At 36.4% G+C, this 20563-nt stretch overlaps 1 protein-coding gene across 1 annotated transcript in view; it reads left to right on the top strand.

Annotated features, from left to right (window-relative positions):
• Positions 1–6: 6 nt before the first annotated feature.
• TTC33 (tetratricopeptide repeat domain 33) overlaps positions 7–20563 on the top strand; it is a 44119-nt gene continuing 23562 nt past the window's right edge. The window contains exons 1-2 of the mRNA XM_008630618.2: positions 7–10; positions 187–415. Coding sequence (XP_008628840.1) covers positions 195–415 — 221 coding nt within the window. The 5' untranslated portion in view covers positions 7–10; positions 187–194. The remainder of the gene's footprint in view (positions 11–186; positions 416–20563) is intronic.

Here is a 20563-nt window from a genome sequence, read left to right as displayed (position 1 = left end):
ACAGCGCCAGGTACCGCCGCGGGGATCGGGGCTGTGCGTGCCTCAGTGACAGCTCGGGTGCTGAGTTTTTTGTGGGGGCGTGCCCCTCTGTATTACTGTTCTAGCTTCGAGATGAGCGAGGGGTGATTTTTCTGCTGTGTACTTAAAAGCTTAATTACTTGACTACTGAAAATGCATTTTCCCTAGTTCTCCAGATGGCTTCTTTTGGGTGGAAGAGAAAGATTGGTGAGAAGGTCTCAAAAGCTACTTCTCAGCAGTTCGAAGCAGAAGCTGCGGATGACAAGGATCTGGGTGACGATGATGATGCTAACTGGGTGCATGCAGCTAAGAGAAGAAAGGAAATTCTCTTAGAAGATTGTGTAAGGAAAAGTAAGGAGCTCAAGGATGAAGGTGCAAATTTGGCGGAAAATCGGAGGTACTAATGTTGTCTTTTTTTTTTTCATTGAGTGAGTAAGTGGTGCATGTTATTTTAATCCCTTCTCTGAACACTAGTAATTTGCTAGTATCTGCATTGGTACTTTTCGTAATTTGAAAAGTGGTAATTTCTTTCATTCTGCCTTTACTGTCTGGTACTAAATAAGTTTTTGCCTTTGGTGGTGTTGTCAGATACGAAACAAAGTCTATATTCCACTTTATTTCTGCTTGTTCTCATAACAACACCACCACCACCACCACCACCAAAGATTATAGAAGTCGAAAAACTGATTGAATCTGAAAGCTGAAAGGGTAAATAGGATGCAGTGTGATAAGCCATACTGTAAGTAGTGCTTTAGCCACTCTTGGAAATGTGTCTTTTTTCTCTTACAGAGAGTAAGCCTATTTACCAGTGCCCAGTGCCCAGGCAAATACTGCCAGGCAGCTTATTGCGCTGTTAATCTGCCTAATGCTTTGTAAAGTCAGGTTCAGGGAGCTGCTCTGAATGCCTTCTGAGTCCTGGAAGTTTGGCAGTTCTGGAAGGATATTGCAAAAGTGGTTCCATTGTCCTGTTATGCTTCAAGCAGGAAGTCTCTTTGGAGTAGAGGTGTGTTAGAAGAGGGAGAAGTGGACTATAAATTGCATATTGAGTACATAATTTGGCCAGATCTTCACCAGAGGGGGAAGAAACAGTTCTGAGAGTAGTCTCCTTAAAATCTTCAGAATGTTTTGACATCTAAATTTTTATCCTGTCTTTACTTTTAAGAGCATCTTCACTTTATTGTCCCAGATGAGAAATAACCTTGTTTTCCTGGTAGAAACATTACCATGATGTCAGTATGTGCTCCTGTGCTGTTACACTTTTTGTCTTAAGAAATGTCATGCTGAAATAGGGTTCCCTGGGCAATATGGAAGAGAGAACAACTTGGAAGTTTAAAGCAGGCAAGTTTATATATTATAATAAACATACTATGTGTGTGGTTGGGTCTGATTTAAAAAAAAAATAGTGAATAAATACAAAATCTCTTTGAGAAAAGGCCTGTTTTCAAATATTTAAATACAGTTTCCTCTTTTTAGTGGTCAGTAAAATAGTGACACTGTTCAGTGAGTGACTTCTGTTGATTCTTTTGTGTTCCTGAGGCCTATAGTTCCTGAATGAAATTTTGAAGACTTTTAAAGCTGAGTTTAAATTAAAACCAAGTTGAACTAAATAAGTTTTAATCATCCTGCCGTTGTGTTAATTCATAGATTTAAAGCAGTAGTAGCATAAGTGGGTTACATGAATATTAATAGCTGAAAACACAGATATACAAATTAATAGTCAATTAACATCTCCGTTTTTAACACCAGAAACAAATCATATGTTGGTATAAAGAAAGCTAGATCCATTCTGTCCTGTTAGGAATATAGAGATTTCTAAATGTTTTCGTTCTAGTCTTGTAACTCTGATACGTCCTGTGCTTACATATATTAAACAGATGGATATTTTTATTTCTTTTTTATGCCTTTAGTTCTCCATAGGCCTTCCTTGTGTTTTACTTTGGCTGTTGTATATATTTTCTCTATGTTTTTTGGTGGGGTTTTTTTTGTGTGTGTATTTTTTAAAGTGCTGTACGTGTCTTAAACAGCAACAAATACTGGTTTAGGGCAGGGACATACTGAACAGCAGGTAATTTTTGACGCTTTTAATATCTTCGCTTGGTCTTAGAAATTGAGTTCTCCATTGCCTGTCAATTAGAAAACAACACAAAAGCTTAACCCATCCGTAAGTCCCACTTATAAGCATTTTTTGTAAATTTGGTGAGAAATATCTCTCATCAGAAGGGATTGTAAGAACTACTGAGAAACTCTGAATGGCTTATAAGGTATGAGAAAGAAGTTAACATTCATATCTGAGGCTCAACAGAAGTTCTCACTTGAAATTGTAGTTTCCATCAGTTACTCCAGCACACGCTACAGTTCAGGCGTGATGGTGATATGGTGCTTTTGGGGTACATAACTTTCAGACAGATTTTCTCTTTAAAAAAAAAAATTCACATAGGTTGGAAGCTAAACTCACAGTGTAAGGCTTTTATTACTTAAACAGGGGGAATAGATATACCATTACAACTTGAGGAAGCAGACTGAAAGGAATGTTTACTCTCTCTGGCAGAGAGTGGTTGCTGTGATTGTGTTCAGGCTTATGTGGTCTGTTTCTTGAATATACATTTGTACAGTATAAGCAGACTCATGTAAGTAATTAAATACTTCAGGTGGATTTTTTCCTGAAATATCGAAGTGTGGTAACACTTTATGAAAGATTTGAGTTGTATTGTGTAGCATTCTAGAAGAAAAGCAAAGACTGAGCACTAGAAAGTAAGAAAGATTGGTTCTTAGTTGGTGTTACTTGTGGAGTGAAGGGGATCCTAAAAGAAAACAAACTCGTGAAGAAGCAGGGGGCTAAATAAAGGAAAAGTTATAAATTCAACTTTATTTCTTACAGTAGAGAGACTGAGGTAATGTGCATGGCAAAAATTAATATGATGAATTTTATAAGAAGGCCCATATTACTTAGCTAAAATAGTCATTACCATGTTTATGCTTTATTAGTCTATTTATCTTATTTTTCTGGTAAGGGAAGGCAGTGATGGTGTTACAAGCCCCACCATTAGTTAGTCTCTGTGTACACAGTAAGTCTGTTTGTGTGGATGAGTGAGATCTCACTGTTTGGTATTGGTAAAGTAGGTGTCAGTGCTTCTCTGGGGAGGGAATAATGAATGAGCTTCTTGGCACCAGAATTTATGCAGCCTGCTTTATTTGCTTGTTGTCAAAGTTGGGAGTGGAGTGGGCGGATTGTTTGGGAGGTGGTGGCCCTCTGTGGGTTTTCAGCTTTTGTGGAACTGTTTAAGGAGTATTTGGACCTGCTGCAATGTGTGTGCATGAAGCTGATAAGCTGAGACAGACAGATACACAGAAGAAAAGCAGTGATGAAGATGACAGTTTCTGATCCATAATTTGTATTTTTTTGTGGGATGGGAGGAAAGATTAGGAGTCTGCCAGAAAAAGGTGTTAAACTAAGTTGATCATCACAGTGGATGTGTTACTGTGAAAAACACTGTTTAGGAGATGCTGACCTAGAAACTTGAGAAGTAGGCAGTGTTGAAGATGGCTTGTGAATGGGTGATCTTGTCAGAACAGCAAGAAAACACAGAGCTGTAGAAGAAGTATCACATTTTTATGCTCTTTTGATGTGTGAGAAGGAGCAATGAAACAAATATGTACAAACACACACAATCTTTTGGGAACAGGCTCATGGTTTTTGTTATTCTTTGGGCTGTCATGTGCAGGGCATGGAGGTGGCCTTTGATTATCCCTGTGGATCCCTTCCAACTCAGGGTATTCTGTGATTTCTATGAACAAAATATTGTCTGTTGGTGGAAAGTGTGGAGAATATTCTAGAGGAGAAATTTTTTTTGCTTATAGGAAACTTAAAATACTGGTGGATTATCCATCTTGAGACACCAAGTATGGATGTGCCCACATACACTGGACTTAAGAAAAAAAAACAACCGAAAAGCAAAGCCAAAACCCAACATCCCCAATCCAGGTTTTTTTGCGTTGAAGTCCTACACTGTTTTAAATCCAGCAAGAGTTCACAGTGCTTAGCCTTAGTATTTTGAACACAGCAATTTGCCATTACAGTGTTATTTGACTGGGAGGGAGGTAAGCCTTTGGCTCTGGCCACACGGTTAAGAAATGGTTGAGGTGCAGGTAAACAGTGAAGTATGATGTCCTTAAATACATGGCATGTCAGAGGTAACAGCTGGAAAAAAAACTTCTGTAGGACTTGTGTCCTCAGTGTAACTGAGTTGCCTGTCCATGCAGGCAGCAGCTCTGCAGTCATCCCTGTGCTGTTTTCAAACCACACACAGTTCTGCAGCTGCCCAGTAAGTGGCGATAGAGCTCTTCTCAATGTGTCCTGAAGAAGTGCAGGATTTCTGTTGGAAGTAGACACTGTCGGGTTTAAATTCTCGATGATTTGCATTTTTTTTCAGTTTTGCTGAATAAAAGTTGATAATGCCTTCGCTTCTGATGATGTTTATTGCACATTGCAGTAAAAAAGAGTAAAAGTTTCCATCTTGATTGGGAAGGTCACATTTTCAGCTGGAACACTCCTACATTAGAGGTTCTCCTCTATTAAAAAAAATTTCTTTCACTTTGTCACTTGGTGTCTAAATTAGATTGATTAATAAGATTTTACTTTTTTTATTTCCCTTAGCTTTTGCAATAGCAAATTAAACAAGGACGTGTCAAAGTTCAGTGACTAGACCAGGTAACAGGCCAATTTTCATGAAACTGTTTACTTTTCTGGAGAGATTAATTTTTTAGAATTGCTTAATTTTCTAATCTGTTAAAAAAATTGAACTTCTCTGAAGAGTCATTTTTTCCGCATTTTAGCAGTTGTGACTTTTTTCTCTGATGTGAATGCCAGCATGACTCCGAGATGTGCAGTTTGTGATTCTTTGGCTATATACACTATAATTGAGTTTGTTTTTCTACTAGACACTGTAGGTTGTCAGATGATGAGGCACATACCTCCAAAAAGTATGCATAGTGTTGTGGTAAGTCAAGTGTTTGCTGAAAAAATATGTCTGTCAGGTGGAGCAGATTTTAACAGTTGTATTTGTTCCATTTACCCATGTGTTTTAGGTTTGGTTATGGTAAGTACTTGATGTAAAAGGAGTTATGAAAGTAATAAAATTGTTTTCAGATTATAGTGCTAATTCATTTTGATGCAACTAACATGGCAGAGGATAGAGATCATTGTGTTGAAATTGCTTTTCAAGTTAAAGTCAATAAAACTGATGTTACTTACATAATACAGTCTTAATAAAGAGGTTTCCCAGAAGATCCCAGCAGCTGTCTTTGGCAAAAACATTTCATCAGTTTAATCAGCAGAGTTATGTTGTAGAGTAACCTAGAAAAAAATGGGGTATGTTAGAGAGAAGACAGATCTAGGAGAGCAAGTTTTTTGTTTCAAGTTTTCTCCCCTGAACTCAAGGATGGTTCTTCCTGATGAAAAGGAAATCACAAAAAGGTGAATAAGAGTCCTGTGTGGATGTACAGGAAGCTCCTGACAAAATCCAAACATAAAATGGAAATTTATAAGAGGTGAGAGCAGAGTTGTGTGAGCCAGTCAGACCACAGAGACTCTGTCAGAGTATGCAGGGATGAAGTTAGGAAAGCCAAAACCCATGTGGAGTTGAATCTGGGGAAGGATGTGAGGGGCGGCAAGAAGAAGGGCTTCTACAGGTGTACCAGCAACAAAAGGAAAACACAGAGAAATGTGGGTCTTCTACTGGACAGGGTGGGGAATCTAGTGACAAAGGATGCAGAACAGGCACTCACTGTATGCTTTGCACTGGTCTGTGCTGATGAGTGTTGCCTTCAGGAACCCAGGTCCAATGGACCAGATGGAAAGTCTGGCACAAGGAAGACCTACTCTGGGTGAGTCAGACTGAAATGTTTAGATAAACCTGATGTATAGAGGTTCATGGTACCTGATGAAGTCCCTCCCACAGTGCTGCAGGAGCTGGTTGATGTCATCACAAAGAATCTTCAACTGCATTTGAAATGTCATGACAACAGGGCATGGTTCCTGGGAGCTGACATTGATAGGGAATGGTGTGGATTTCCCATCCGTGTTGATACTCTGGGCAGTAGCCTGAGCAACCTCCTTTAGCTGACCCTGCTTTGAGCAGGTGATTGGACTAGATGATCTCTAGAGTTTCATTCCAATCTTGGCCATTCTGTAAGTATATCCCATTAAAACTTCAGACACATTTAGAGTACAGAAGATAGTTCCTCTGACTTAAATTTGAATTTTTAAATTTTGCTTCACTAGTACAGGTATCTTTGGTGGAATACTTTGAGTGCAGAAAGAAATTCAAAAAACTGCTCTGCCTTCTTACCATCTCTGCTAACTGATCTCATTTAAAGTAAAGATGTGTTTTAGAAGTTAAAAAATTAAGAGGATTGATTCAGTAGATAATCTGGGTGTCTATAAACTTTTATTTCTGGCTTCAAGAATAAAGTCTAAAGTTCTGTTAGGCTGCTGGTATAGTGTATTGGCAATGACTCTTTCGTAAGAGTAGTCTGAAAGCCCTACACAGTTTGGTTTTTTATGATTAAGTGTAGGAGAAATTGCTGGAAAATGCTAGTAAGGAAACCAGGAGGATGTAGTAAGTACTCATGCCTACTGTTCCTTGTAGGCTGAAAATAACTGTTGGGTATAAGTTTGGATGTAATTTGCATACGAGGTATAATTAGCTATTATATATAATGCTTACATCCTTCAGAGTGAATTACCAATACCAGTATTCTGCAAAAAAAATGAAAAGTTTTAGTATCAGTAATTATTTGATTGGGTTGAGAGTTTTCTTGGGTCAGTCATGCCAAAATGCAGAGAACATAAGTAGGTTTCACAGTGTAAGTAAAATTATACTGTGCAAATAGGGGCTTAGTTAAAAAGGTCATGAGTTCTAGTCAAAATACCTGGTAAGTTTTTAAAGTTTTCCAGTGTTTGCCTTACTGTCTATTTTGTGTCTGTATAAAACTTCCTTACCATTAGCTTTCTTGGGAATGCTGTACACATGATATGCTCACTGAAGAGGCGAAGCGTGTGTAAGCTGGAAGTCATGGGTGCAGAACACATGAGCTGAAACTGAAAATACTGAACAAGTATGGACTTTGTACCTTTTGTTTTTTTGGAGAAAGCATGTTAGAGCTTCTCTCTTATTAGTCAGAACATATGGATTGTTTTTCAGGCCTCATAACCTTTCTACAGAATTAAAAAACTGCAGAGGATGTTTTGCAGTGTTTAACACCCTCCTCTAAACTGTTGTATGAAGTAACACATTAATTTTTTTGTCTAAGTTAATTTTTATTGCAAGCTTTATTTTTTTCCATCACTTACTGATAGAGTTGTTGCTTCCTGGTGATGCATCTAGCTGGCTCCTCTCATTGAGGAGGAAGTTCTTTGCAAACTGTTTAAGTAGTTACCTTGTTTAAGTTGTAATTTATCTTTAAATTGGCTGTTTTCTTTTCATTCTGGGAAACATTATTTTCCAACAGCTGGTTATTATTTGGCAAAGCAGGAGTTCAGTTATGAAATTGTTACTAATTTAGTGCAGATTTTTCTGAGAGTGCAAGAGTTGTAGATTATTTAAACTGTAGCCAGAGTTTGAATAGTTTTGAGAGTATCTTTTTGTTAGAATTGTTGCTCCTTGAGGATATTGAAATGTGACACCATATGAGCCATCTGTATTTGAATGTGTGCATTTTTCTGTATGTATGTATTTGTAAATAGAAGCAGAAGGAATATTTATACACCAACTGTAGACTGTGGAATCATTTATATATATATATTTATATATATATTTATATTTTCCTTCAGAGAAAGCATATTTTAATTGGTGCCTGTGTATCATCCTGTATAAGTTAGGCAGTTATTGTTGTCAGCCAAGAGAAGAATCAGTATTCTTTAAAGAGTAAAAGTATTCAGTATTCAAGGTCTCTTGACAGTTTGAGGAGAAAAAGGTACAGCTTGTGAGGCTCTACAGGGTGACTGCAGTCCTCCTGTAAACACTTCATGTTAGTTATCTAAACTTAGGTGAGGACAATTGGGCCTGTCAGTGCTTTTTAGGAGGTGAAGGAAGGGTAATTTGTGTTACCTGCCTTTGTATTTATGTCTAGCAGGTCTGTTCCTTCTGTGCATTAAATACAATTTACAGAATTTTGTAACTGAAAAGCTGTGTTTTTCACTGGATATGTCCTATGCACTGTTTTTTTTAAAAAATGAACTCTTTGAAAATGTGTCTGTTTACCTAACATCTCCCCTCATATTTAAATACGTACAGAATGTTACTGGATTTGAAAAAACGTTAAAAAAAAGTTTTCTTAAGTGTTTCATCAGTATGTATTAATTTTTGATGTATATGTTAATATATAAAATCTTAAAATTTTAAAAAAAGGATTCATGCCTGACAGTTCCTTTTTTCCTATCCTTTCTATGTATATGATGTTACTGGAAATGAATGAATACTTGTCTCAAACTTTTATAGGCAGTAATCAATAGTTTCTAAATTTTTCTGTTGCTTGCTGCTTCCCTTGTTTTGTCCCATTCCTAGCATGCTTTCCAGACAACTTTTGTTTGTGACCCAGTGGGACAGTTGCATCTAATCCCAGAGTACTTCTGTGGTACTTCTTAACTATTTAACATAATGGACTGTAAATAAATAATATAAAAATATAAATATTGTTATCGCATTACTTTTATTTTTGTTACTTATGATAATATTTTGCATTTAATTTTTATCGCTCATTATTGTAGCTGTGCTTGAAAAATTACAATATGTGAAAGCACATGGGCTGGCATATCTTTAGCCTTGTAAGGTATACAAAGGTGAAGTAATTAACTCCACCTTTTTTCACTTAATTTTTCTGGCAGTCTGTGATTTTCCTTGAATCTGATGCGTGTATGCCACCAGTCTTTAAGATATTTTCCCACATGAACATTCTCAACCTTCTGCTGTGTGTAAGGGGCACTGAGTGTGAATAGCAGAGTGCTACTGGTGCATTTTTTTCTCCTCCAAGTGCTGTGTTGAGGTGAAGTGCTTCAGTGTGAGTTTCTCTCACAGTTGGCTTGATTACTGAAACTGTCTGAATGTATTCATTCCTTTTCTCTTCCTGCATGTTATTGTGGCAACTATCTGAGACAGGGGTCGTCTTTTAAAATAGGTGACATGGTGGCAGTACAGCCAGCCCTATTGCGATCCTGCAAAAACCAATTTCTGATAACAGGTCTGTGCTGGTAGAGGGCAGCTAGAGGTTTGTGAGAATGCTTGGATGCAGAAGTCTACCCAGCAGGTTAAAGAACATGCTTGAGCTTAGAGATTTTGCCTGTAACTTCAGTTAGGTGTTCTAATGGTGCAGCTTTTAAATGTAGGCAATTCTATTATTTATATCCCTAGTATAATACAACTAGCAAAACCTAGTAATTTACGTTAATAATCTAAGCAGTTTTTGTAGAGAAATACAAACTGGGGCCTTTTCCACATACTTTGTAGGATCCCCTGTATTAATGATATCATGTGTTACAACATGGATACTGTAAAATATGATCATATCTCGTTTTTTTAAAGTGACAGTTTTGTGGTTTTGCTCTTTGTCCAGATCTAGTGTTAAATACATCTAGTTGCATACATCCAGTAAAACTTGATTAATAAAATCTTTGTACTTAGAAATTATTTTTTTCAAAATACTTTCCTTCATAGGGGAAGCATCAGGGAGAAAAAATTAAGTGTTTTCCTAGTTTAGTATCTTTGTCCACTTGCTCTTTAAGTCTAGTTAATTGTTGCTGACAAAGGTAATATCCCCCCACTGCTGTTGTTTTAACTGTCTCTGTCATTGATGGAATTTAATTTTGAAATAGTAATTTCATATCCCTTGTGTGATCCTTACTGAATATGATGTGTACCTGTTGTCTGTATCTTCCAAAATTAAACTGTACTGAATTTAAGGGATTTTAATTGCCCGTTTGGTTCAGTGGTTTTCTACGGAAGTAGGAGATGGCAGTGTATTTTGTTACAAGGTCTTGGTTCCTATATATATGTCAGCTTGTCTTCTAGTTCCCTAAATGGTGTCCTCCATATCCTGTGGCATATTGTGAACATATCCTTAAACTGAAAAGGATACTTGACAGTAAAGACTCAGAATAAAAACCCTCTATCAACAACATCTTGTTCAGCCAGGTCTTTTGAAGGGTTAACTCAAATAGCAAATGGGAAAAATTGAGAGTGGTGCATTCTCAGTTTACATTGTGGAAGTATTTGCTGTTGTAGGAGTGATGGTTGTTAATGAGTTGACTTCATAACATAAACTACTACCACAAGAATAACTGTTTGGAAGGGTCGTGTATAGTAACGTGGTCATCAAATTTATTATAACTTAATTTATTGTGTATCTTGACTTCCTCTGTTGTTTTTTGTCCTATTGGTTTATTTACATGGCAGTTAACAGTGCAATAGTTCTGTAGACAGTTGTTAAATTATGTCACGGCTGAGTTAACCGAAAGCGAGGGCTGGTGTGTGTATTCTCCCTAGCTTTGGTTGTTTGGAAGTACCTGGTCAAAGATTGCAGTTCCATCACGGGGTAAACTGAATTGAGTTGAGGGTCAGTGTGATCCAGTTCTGCTGGTCTTTCATTTCCACTACTTTGCCGTGGTCCCATTTTTTTGTTTTTACCCTGAGGGAAGCCAACTCAAAGTATCAGTTAGTCACAGAAGTGGAGACAAAGCCTGGCTGGAAAATAGTGTCTTTCTGGTTGCTGTTTCTGATCTGGTTCACAAATGCTTTTGACAAAATAGCCAGAAAAATGGGAGTGAATGGCCAAACAACAGGGGAAGAGAGAACTTATTTCATTTATGCTCTGTTGTTGTCTAGTTGTGGCCTGTCTTATGTTACTGTATTGCACTTAAAATTTGAAATGGTTATCTGTGAATTTATTTGCACCTGTAGGCCAGACTTCTGTTTTTACCCTTTTAAAAAAACACTCATCTGTTTTCGAATGTGTGTAATTGTCTTATCATTAGACTGTGAACAAGCTACTTCTAATTAGCTGTTAGAGACTTTACTAGCAGTTATTTTCTCCAATTTTGGCAGTACAAACTAAAGTACACTTTTTTGATGGGGGTTAGGTGCAGAGAGTCTTAACACAACAAAAATGTTAAAATATATAGTCCAGTACTTTTGGTAAACCATCTGACCTATACAAAATGGGTGATAGACATTGACATTTTTCTTAGTACAGTCATTTGTGTGACCAGTACATTTTTCCTGGTTGCAAAGAGAAGAATCACAGTATTTACAGTATCATTCTCAATTTTATATTATTGTGTTTAAATACTGTAATTCAGAGGTTTTAGACAGGAACCATACCTTTCTACCTACAAATGCTGTCCAATACATTCATACCATTCAGTGAAAGAAGTAAGGCAAGACTCCTTTTTTTTTTGTGCCATCTGAAAAACAGTCACAGAAATTTTGGTTTTTTGAAGAACTGAAGTTTGCTATTTTGTAGCCAGTTCAAACTAATTAATCATTTTTACAGGCTGCCGTTCTTAGCATGAATTGGATATATTTTCATGCCAGTCTCTGGAGTTTTACTGGCTCTAGCAACTAAGTGGCAAATATTGAAAACAGTGTTTTTTCTTTGACCTGTCAGCTGGTAATAGAAATTCAGTGAAGTAGACCATGTATGGCTTAAGCTTTTTGTCTTCTGCAGAAATCAGGAAATGACATTTAAACAAAAGGCAGTTCATAGTTGTAGGGGTTTTTTCAGCTACTGACTTTGGATAAGAGATCTTGGTAGTGAATAATGGATTGTATTCAGCTGGCTCCACAGTCCTGTTTTACTGTTAAAAATAGGAAACACCTGTTAAATATGTTGAATAGCATAAACTTACTGAAAGCCTAGACTTCTCTGTAGTAAACTGTGTTTGTCTGGAAGATTTAATAGAAACTTTTCTTTTCTTAGGAACAGGCTCTTGTGATGCTAAATTCACCTTCAGTGGATTTGGATGTTGGCATCGATGTTTTTATATTGGTTTTATTCTAGGCTGCGAGTGAAACTCTTCTGTTTGCCGGAAGGTTAACCTTTCCTGGTGTTTTTCACATATAATTTATTTTCCTGGACATATGTGAAATACTGTATATTTTAAAATAGATTTATCATTCAGTTAAGTATTTTGACTTCCAGTCCTCAAAGAGCATTTCTGATTTGAATTTGATTAATATTAATTGAGACCTCACTAGGGGCTTGATAAAGAAAAGGAGTACTTAAAAGCATTCTAGGGGGTAGGATCACATGCTGAGATTGCAATAAAAATTTTCCAATCCTGAAAATAAACTTTGTGTTATTCAGGCCCCCCTGCTAGACCATCTTTCTGTCACTGTCAGATTAGAAAGTCGTTTTGCAGAGTTCTGAGTATGAAGGTGATAGGACACTTGTTTGGTAAAATGCCATTTTTTTAATAATGCATTCAGTTTCATTACTATCACAACAGCTGTCTTGTTTGGTAAAGTAATTCTGCAGTGTAACTCCAGTGTAACACTCTCCAGTGTAATTTTCCAAATGGAGAATTACACCAGGGAGCTGCTTGGTGCTTTGAAACAAACTGTTTGGAGAGGTCATAACCTGAATTAGGCTGTTGACTTGGTTCAAGGAGCAAAAGCTTTTATTCTGGTGCAAAGCAGGGGCAAGAAAGTAAATTGAGGTAGGTGAGAAGAGTGCAGAACAACTTTTCAGGACTCATCAGAAAGTTGCAGTCACTAGAAGGTGTTTGCCTTTCAGAAATGTGGCAGAATTCTGATACTTCTGTATTGTGGGTGGAATTGAATGAATGAGGTTTCAAATTAGTAGCTGATTTCTTTCATGGTTTTCAAAAGTGAGAAAGAATTGCAAGCAATACTGGGAAAAGATTTAGAAGTGCTGTTGGTATACAAAATGAAAGAAATTAATACTGAAATTGAATAATAATAATTAAAATGTCCTAATTAATTTACAGAATAAATTGCTGTAATAAAACCTAAGGAAGTTTTATGCAAATTACTGGTATATTACATTGAGCATTGTGTAAGTATAAAAAAATCTTTAATCTGCTTCTTTTTTTCTGGGTAATTTACTGGTTTTTATTTAGTTTAATTGATTGTGAAGGTGTCCAGATTACTTAGTTTTGGTCATTATATTCTGATAATAAATTGTCAATGAGAGAGAAAAATCATAAATATTGAGCAAAACTGGGAAAGAACCACCAAGGTGAGGTAGTATATGTCTCAGTATGTCTCAGTCTAAAGAAAATTTATTGGTGCTGTTAGAGTTTGTAGATGGTAGCTTTCCTCACATTCAGGAAAAGGAATTTTAGAGAGATAGGCTTTTGTAAGTCGGACTTAATTACGTTCATCTTATCAGTGTAATCTACCTAATGTGTAAAGAGAGAAGGTAGTAAAGAATATATGTTAAAGATCATATTTTTATGATTGAGACACAGATCCATGCTCCAGAATGCAGCCCTGAGCTATCAAACTTCGCTTCCTTTTTGGTTTTTTTTCCCCAGAAGGGATTTTCCAGTTTATAGATGCTTTACAGCTCTGTACATTATCACAGCAAACTTAGGTCTGTTGCCCTGTTTGCTCTTCTGAAAGTGTGTTGTGAATCTATTGATTCTTTCTGGTACTATCTTTCAAAACTCAGAATATTCTTTGTAGATGTTTTCTGCTAGGTGGAGCATAGGATATGAGTCATACAGTAAGACTAAGAGGATCAATGAATTTTACAGGTTAGAATTCAGAAGCATGGGATAACCTGAACAAATCATTGAAATATTCCTATCTGGTAGTCACTGCAGATAAAATCATCTGATATGTTAATCTTCTTTTGAATCTTTGATATTTTGTTTTGCATTGCCTGCTGTACTATGGGAAAAAACATTGAAGTAGATAGTTCCAACAGTTCTTGGTGTTCCTCTCTTTTGAGAGGCATTGCTTTATGGGTGAAAAATGACAGTGCCAGCCAAAACCGTCAGTCTGAATGGTTCCTGTAAGGTTGCATTTCAGTAGAAACAGCATTGTAAGTGATTAACCAGCTCTGTCGTGGTACTTGAAACACAAACTTAACTCATCTGACCCTTTACAGAACATTTTTGTCTAGTGACACTGAAGCCCACAGCTCTTTGTTGCTGTAGTGCTGGTAATGGAGAGCTGCTGCTCTTCTTGCCACTTTCATGTGGACGAGTTCTTACTTATATTGAGATTTAAAAGTGTGATAGTTTCCTTAATTCTAAGTAGTGATTGCCAGTATCCATACAGTCTGTATAGATATATATTATGTCCTTGTAGGTAGGTGGTTCTGTTTATTACACATCAGTATTTCACTTACTACAGGAGACTTCGTGGCTTTTGCTGACTAGTATTTGCATTAATACTTCATAGTAATTTGAAATCAGTACTTTCTAATAGTTTCAGCTATGTGGGAGGTTTGTAGACTACCTGCCTACTTAACTTACTGTAACTTCAATGGAAAAATAAAAATTGCCTTTTAAGTAGGAAAATATCATAGAGAAGTATACATTTCCTCTATCTTTGTCTTTCTCTCTATTTTTTTATAACTTTTGTCATTTTTATTCATCAGCAAACATTGTAAAGAGGCCTTAAGTTACAGAAAGAAAGAAAATTAAGCAAAATTACACTATTTAACACAGATAACAAAAGCATGTCAACTAGACGAGATGGAACTGATCAGAATACAATCTGAGCAGACTATTGCTTTACTTGTATGATCTGTCCCATCTGTCCCAAAAATGTTTTGTCACGTTAATACCCTGCCATTGAGCATGATAATTTGGCAGTAAATAATTTTGAGAAAGATAGAGGAATGCTGGTGTTTAAAGCCCAGAATTTTTTTTTTTTTTCTGTTGACTTAGGGCCATATTTCTGTGTCTGATTGCTAAGAACCATTAGGATCATAATGTGAAGTGAGAGAGAGCTGTTTGCCATCTGTGGACAAATAATTAAAATGTTAAAAGGAATAAATGCCTTCACAGCTAAAAACAAAAGAGATGATGCCTATCATTTTGGCCTCTACTACTGTATGTCTAAACGGCATCTGAACAAGTAATTCTCTTCACCAGAATATTGCTTCTAATGCCACATAACAGTTTTTTCCTTCCTGCTGCTTTCAGAGGAACTGCTGTTGAAACGGTTCTGAGGAACTAAAGCTTTCTATTTAAAATTTCATTTCAGCAATAAGAATGCATTACTTCTCTGTGAATACTTAAAATACTACAGCTATTGCAGTGTCTGATACTTGATTTATATTAATTTGCAGCTTCTGTTTGGAATAGTAAAATGGTGAATTGATTTTACTGAAATGATACAATTAATTCTCTTTTGAAGCTTGCAGGGTTAGTCATAGTCAGTTGCATAGGCAGTTCTTACTGCTTAAATAATGAAAATAGCAGGTTGAGGTGTAATAAAACTTGATTTCCTTCTTGTATTTCCATGCTGCTCATATTTGTCCCTGTTTATTTGGGCTTCCTACAGAGCTCTCAGCTGTAAAATGACAATCAATACCCAATTTTAATTATGTTAAATTACAAATCTGGTATTTAACAAAGCACCTCACATGTTTATAGATGGTTGGAATGCAGCTTTTAGACCCTGTAGAGGGAGTCTTAGGTGTTGTCTTTTTTACCAGTTGTGGTCTAGTCTGATACTAATGTTGAACATAAAAGCATTTGAAACTGGATTTTAACTATATGAATGTAATTTATATTTATTCTTTTTAATGTTCATAAATGAGCACTAGTTATACAATATAATAAATGTTCTTCTGTGTGAGAATATTTCTGAGTGGTATGGAATGTCTTGACAATTTCTGTTCTTAAGCACTGTGATATGACTTTCAGCATGTGAATATAGCTGTTGTTTCCTCTGTATCAACAAGTCTGTTGTTAGCACTGCCTTTCTGAATAGAGAACAGGTATGTTACGTAACTTGCAGCTATAGATATTGGAGAAACACAGGTAAAAGGTTTGCCTGCCTGTAAAGAAGTTCTCAAATGTTGCATGCTCTCTGGTGAATTAAGGTATTTCATTGTGCATTTTTATGTTGGAGCCCTGGGTTCTGAGAATTTCAGCCTTTCAGTGCTGTGAAGCAGTGATCCTCAGAAACACACTGTATTCGATCCAAAACCCTGGGAAAAGTTTCCTAAATTGTGTGATAACACTGAGGTTGTTGCTGTGTAATTAAAATTATGTCACTGGATGAAATGTGTAGAAATGTAGAAAATTAGGTTTAGGAAATATAGATAATAATAGGTTACAATATGGAGGATTTTGGGTGTGGATTTATGTCTTCTCTCTTCTCTTCTTCACAAACCTGAATGTTCTGTTGTTGGGTCAAGAGTTCCGCACTGCAGAACATGAAAAGTTAGTAATTGGATTGTAAGTAAAAACGTATCTCATAATGGGTTAGTTTAGACTTTAAAAACCTTGGAAAATTAAAACTCACAGCCATTTTCCACCCTGCCAGCCTTGGAGGCACACTGTACATCTGTATTACTGGTAAGATATAAAAAACAACTAAGTCCGAACAAGAATTCTCGATCTCCTGCGTTTCAATTTAGACTCTGAGTAAAAGAACTTGAGATGTAGAGGAAAAGAAGAAAAAGCAGTATTTTTGTACATCTTTGTGTTCTATTTTGTAATTACTTGATAGTTTGGTGTTAATAGAATATGGGTAGAAATAGCTTATTTTGTCTCTTCCTGAAGGTCAGACATTAATCCATACTGCAGTTTCAAATTTTTACATGGAAAAACTTTGCACTGCAGTCTACCTGTTAATATTTCTGTAGTTAATCAGGTATTCTGTAGTTAATCAGTATCAGTCAGTGACAATAGCCACTTCTCATTGAAAAGTTGTGGTTTTCATAACTAAATTAAACCAGCAAAACGACTTAATTGAAAGAAGTGTAATTTCCTGGAGTTCTTTTCATCCAAATAATGCTCTTGTGTCTGAGTTAACACCTTGTAGAGAGAACTTGAGATACTAGCTATTCTCACTTAAAAATTACAGTACCACGTTCTCGGGACTACTGCAAATGATTAGCAGTGTATTTTTTAGCACTTCTGACAGTCATTGTGATGTAATCTCATTGCAGGTAAGTCAATTCCTCTGTGTTATCTATTAAATCCATATTTTGAGAGAGAAATATGAAGTAGCAGTGCCAAGTCCAGGGAGAATCTGCAGCAAGGACAGAAACGATGTTGTAGAATGTCCAGTATGGAGAATTTTGCATGTGATTGGTGTGTTTAACTAAGAGTTTGTTTAGTAATATGTAACTTGTTCTCTTTCCCTGAATATAAAGGGTTTTTTAAAATGAAAACATGTGCTTTGAACTTTCATGTTAACCAACTATATAATTCTAGTCAGGCAGAGCTTAAATAATGATGTCATTTTTGAAGACTAAACACACGTGTAGGTTTATGCTTACATGCTTTCCAAAGCCTCCTTTGGGGACAAAGCCCTGAAATTGCACACACTGATGGCCCAGGAATGAAAGTGGTTGTGGAAGTTAGCTGGAAAGGATTTGATTAGCACCTGGATGTGTTGCATTTGTGTTGCTAATTTTCTTGTCTGCTTACAAGTAAGTGCAGTATCTGAGTGTGGTGGACCATGAAACAGTGATTGACCAGGTTGTAAAGAATGGGGTAAAATAAGTCAAAGGTAGCAGAGCCCTCAGCTCTCAATTCCATATGAAATGTATTTGTGAAAGACAGGGTTGCTCACTCCCCATTTCCTCTGTCATTTGTCGCTTAAATTATTTACTGCAATATATTCCATTCCTGTGTCCAAAAAAAATGATTGTGAAATAGTAGTGAATAATTTGTTTGAGACTACTTTTTTGTATCATATGCGAGGAAATCAAGTGTTATTCCCGTGTGAGAGAGGGTGCCTGTCAGAGATGGTACCAGAATCCTGATTCTGTGGCTTTTGCTTATGGGTATTTGCTTTTTGGTATGAACTTGTTCAGCTTTCTCCAGTATTGTGTTTCATACTTTTTCTTTGACAAAGGTAGTTTCAAAACTGCATTTGCCTAATAGTTACAGTGCTTGGAATTAGCCATATTTACATTTGTGGCTGGAATAAAAATTAGGAAACTGGTGAGTGGAACTTACATCAAAAACTTGATCTTGTAGTTCATTGTGATGATAGATGGTAATTACTTTTGGCACATGATGAAATGGTAATTCCTGTCTGTTCTTCTGTGGAAGTTTTTAAGAGAGAGAAGTCTTTTTGAAGTACTTGTGTTAGCTATTTAATGTTGTGGTATGTTCAGCTGATTTACATGTAACAGCTTTTTGTGTTTGCCGTATAAACCAGACTTATTTTCACTATGTGCACTACCAGTGTCCGGCTGTCAATGACCTCAGTTTGAAGAGTCTAGTGTGTGCCAGAATAGTAACTCTGAATACGTAGGCTTTGAAATGATGTAGTTCAGGTATGTGCATGCTGTTTTGCCACTTTGTCACTTCAGAAGACTTTACCTTCTCAAAGGGTAGCTGCAGTGATTTGTTTGTTTATCTCTACTGTGGGGTAAGACCTCGTGTATGGTCAGGTGCCACTGAAGAATTGCCATGAACCTCTTGTGTAGCCACACCTAATTGAAAGTGTTAAATTAAAACATTTTATTGAAAGTTCTGGTGGATTGTGAAGCAGTTGTTTGCTCTGTACATAATCCGAAGTGACACTTTACCACCTTTGGCACTTTTAACACAAAGTAGCTATACTTTGGTGCTGCAGTGATCATGATTCACCAATAGTTGTCAGAATTGTCTGACAAAAAATTGGGAGGTTGCTAAGACTTCAAAAGAACATTTTGAACATGTGAAGCACTATAGTAAGGTGTACCAATCCTATGACTTTTATCAGTCTAAATATGCTGTGGACATGAATTTTCTGTGTGCATTTAAGCAAACAACTTCTTGTTGCTTATTTACGCACTGTTCTTCTCTAAATGCTTCTACGAAGTGCTGTACATCTCCCTCCTCACCCCCAGCAGAGGAAGTACTTTGCTGTGAAAGCCTAGCTGTGTTAGAGAAATGCAGAGTTGTTAAACACAAAAAAGCTGTGTTATGTTCATTCTCTGTTTTCCTTCTTAGTTTCCTCATTCACCTGTTGTTTGAATCTTTTCTCCCAGAGTCTAGCCCTGCATCATCTCCCAGCTTAAAAAGGGAAGTTTATTCCTGTAATCAACTTCTGCTTTAATTTTCGTTTCTCTTTTTATGTACTCTGTATAATTACTGGCTAGTGTTCTTTTCCTCTGGTTTCCAACAAACTCAGAATTTGACCCTGCACTGAGTTAAAATTGTTCTTGATGGAGTTGCTGGTGGCTGCAGACTATTCATGTTCTTCATCTGTGATAGGAATCTTTGACAATTAGGCATATTCTTTTTAAAATTTGCTTTCCCTTTCTTAGCTTTGTCTGTGTTTTTCCTCATTATCCTGTAACATCTGATGGTAGGAATATCAGTCCAACTCTAAAAGAAATCCCAGGAGTTCTGTTTCTTCATGCCTTTTCCTGACACTGTACTCCTGTACTCTGCCTCTCTCCTGCAGATGCGTCTCGTTTTGCCTGAATTTGATACCATCTCCTCTTTTTAGTACATTTGGAGATATTTTCAGTGACACTCTGATTATGTCCTGTCTTACTCTGTTCCTGAAACATCAGCCTGTAGCAAGCCTGAGAGAAAAATATAGGACTCTAAATCCTGCATGAGCTGTAGTGATGGTTTTTAGCATTTTATGTATGTAATTCAAAAATCAATCTTTGTGTAATTTAGATTTTGGGTTTTTTACCAAGATGCCGCAAACATTTTTTTTTTTAAGATTTGTTTTAATGATTTTGTTTAAGAGTTCAAGAGATCCTGTTTTCCCAGAAGTGGTGTTGAAAAAGTGAAGTGTAAGCATGAGATGTTTGTTTCAAAAGTTTGGCAAGCTGTAGAAAAACGGGCCAAGTTTCTGCAGCTCCCAGATGGTCAGTAGCATGTCTGAATAGAGCAGTTTAAGTACTTTAGGGGAGCTATGGGATTTCATGTGCTGTTAAATAAAAAATGTCTAAATCCATCAGGTCTTGTACGCTGAAGCCATTCCAGATGTATCCAGTTGTCAATAATTTATTCCTTTTTATAGCTTTGCAATAAAGAAGAGAAAATGCTAATTAAATTCTGATTGTAACTGTATAATTTTTTTGTAGTGAAGTCTGCTACTTGGCTGAAATCACTGTAGGTAGATAAGGGTACTGTATCTGTGTACTCCCATAAATAGAATTCGATATATCAAAACATTGTAGTCTTTCCTTAAAAATGCTTTGTGTTACTGTTTAGGTGCTTAGTTACAATGTATATATGCATAAATGTTTTAATTTTTCTGGAAATACTGTTTTTATAATCTGTTACAAAGAGGATATGTCCATTGTTAGTGTTTTGTGACTTCACTGCTACAATAGAAAAATTTTATAGCCATCCCAGAGATCTAAAAATTAATGGATCTAT

The sequence above is a fragment of the Corvus brachyrhynchos genome, unplaced genomic scaffold (assembly GCF_000691975.1).
Source record: "Corvus brachyrhynchos isolate BGI_N302 unplaced genomic scaffold, ASM69197v1 scaffold42, whole genome shotgun sequence".
Classification (NCBI taxonomy): domain Eukaryota; kingdom Metazoa; phylum Chordata; class Aves; order Passeriformes; family Corvidae; genus Corvus; species Corvus brachyrhynchos.
Note: the sequence above shows the minus strand (reverse complement) of the source record. Positions and strands in the feature narration are given on the sequence as shown.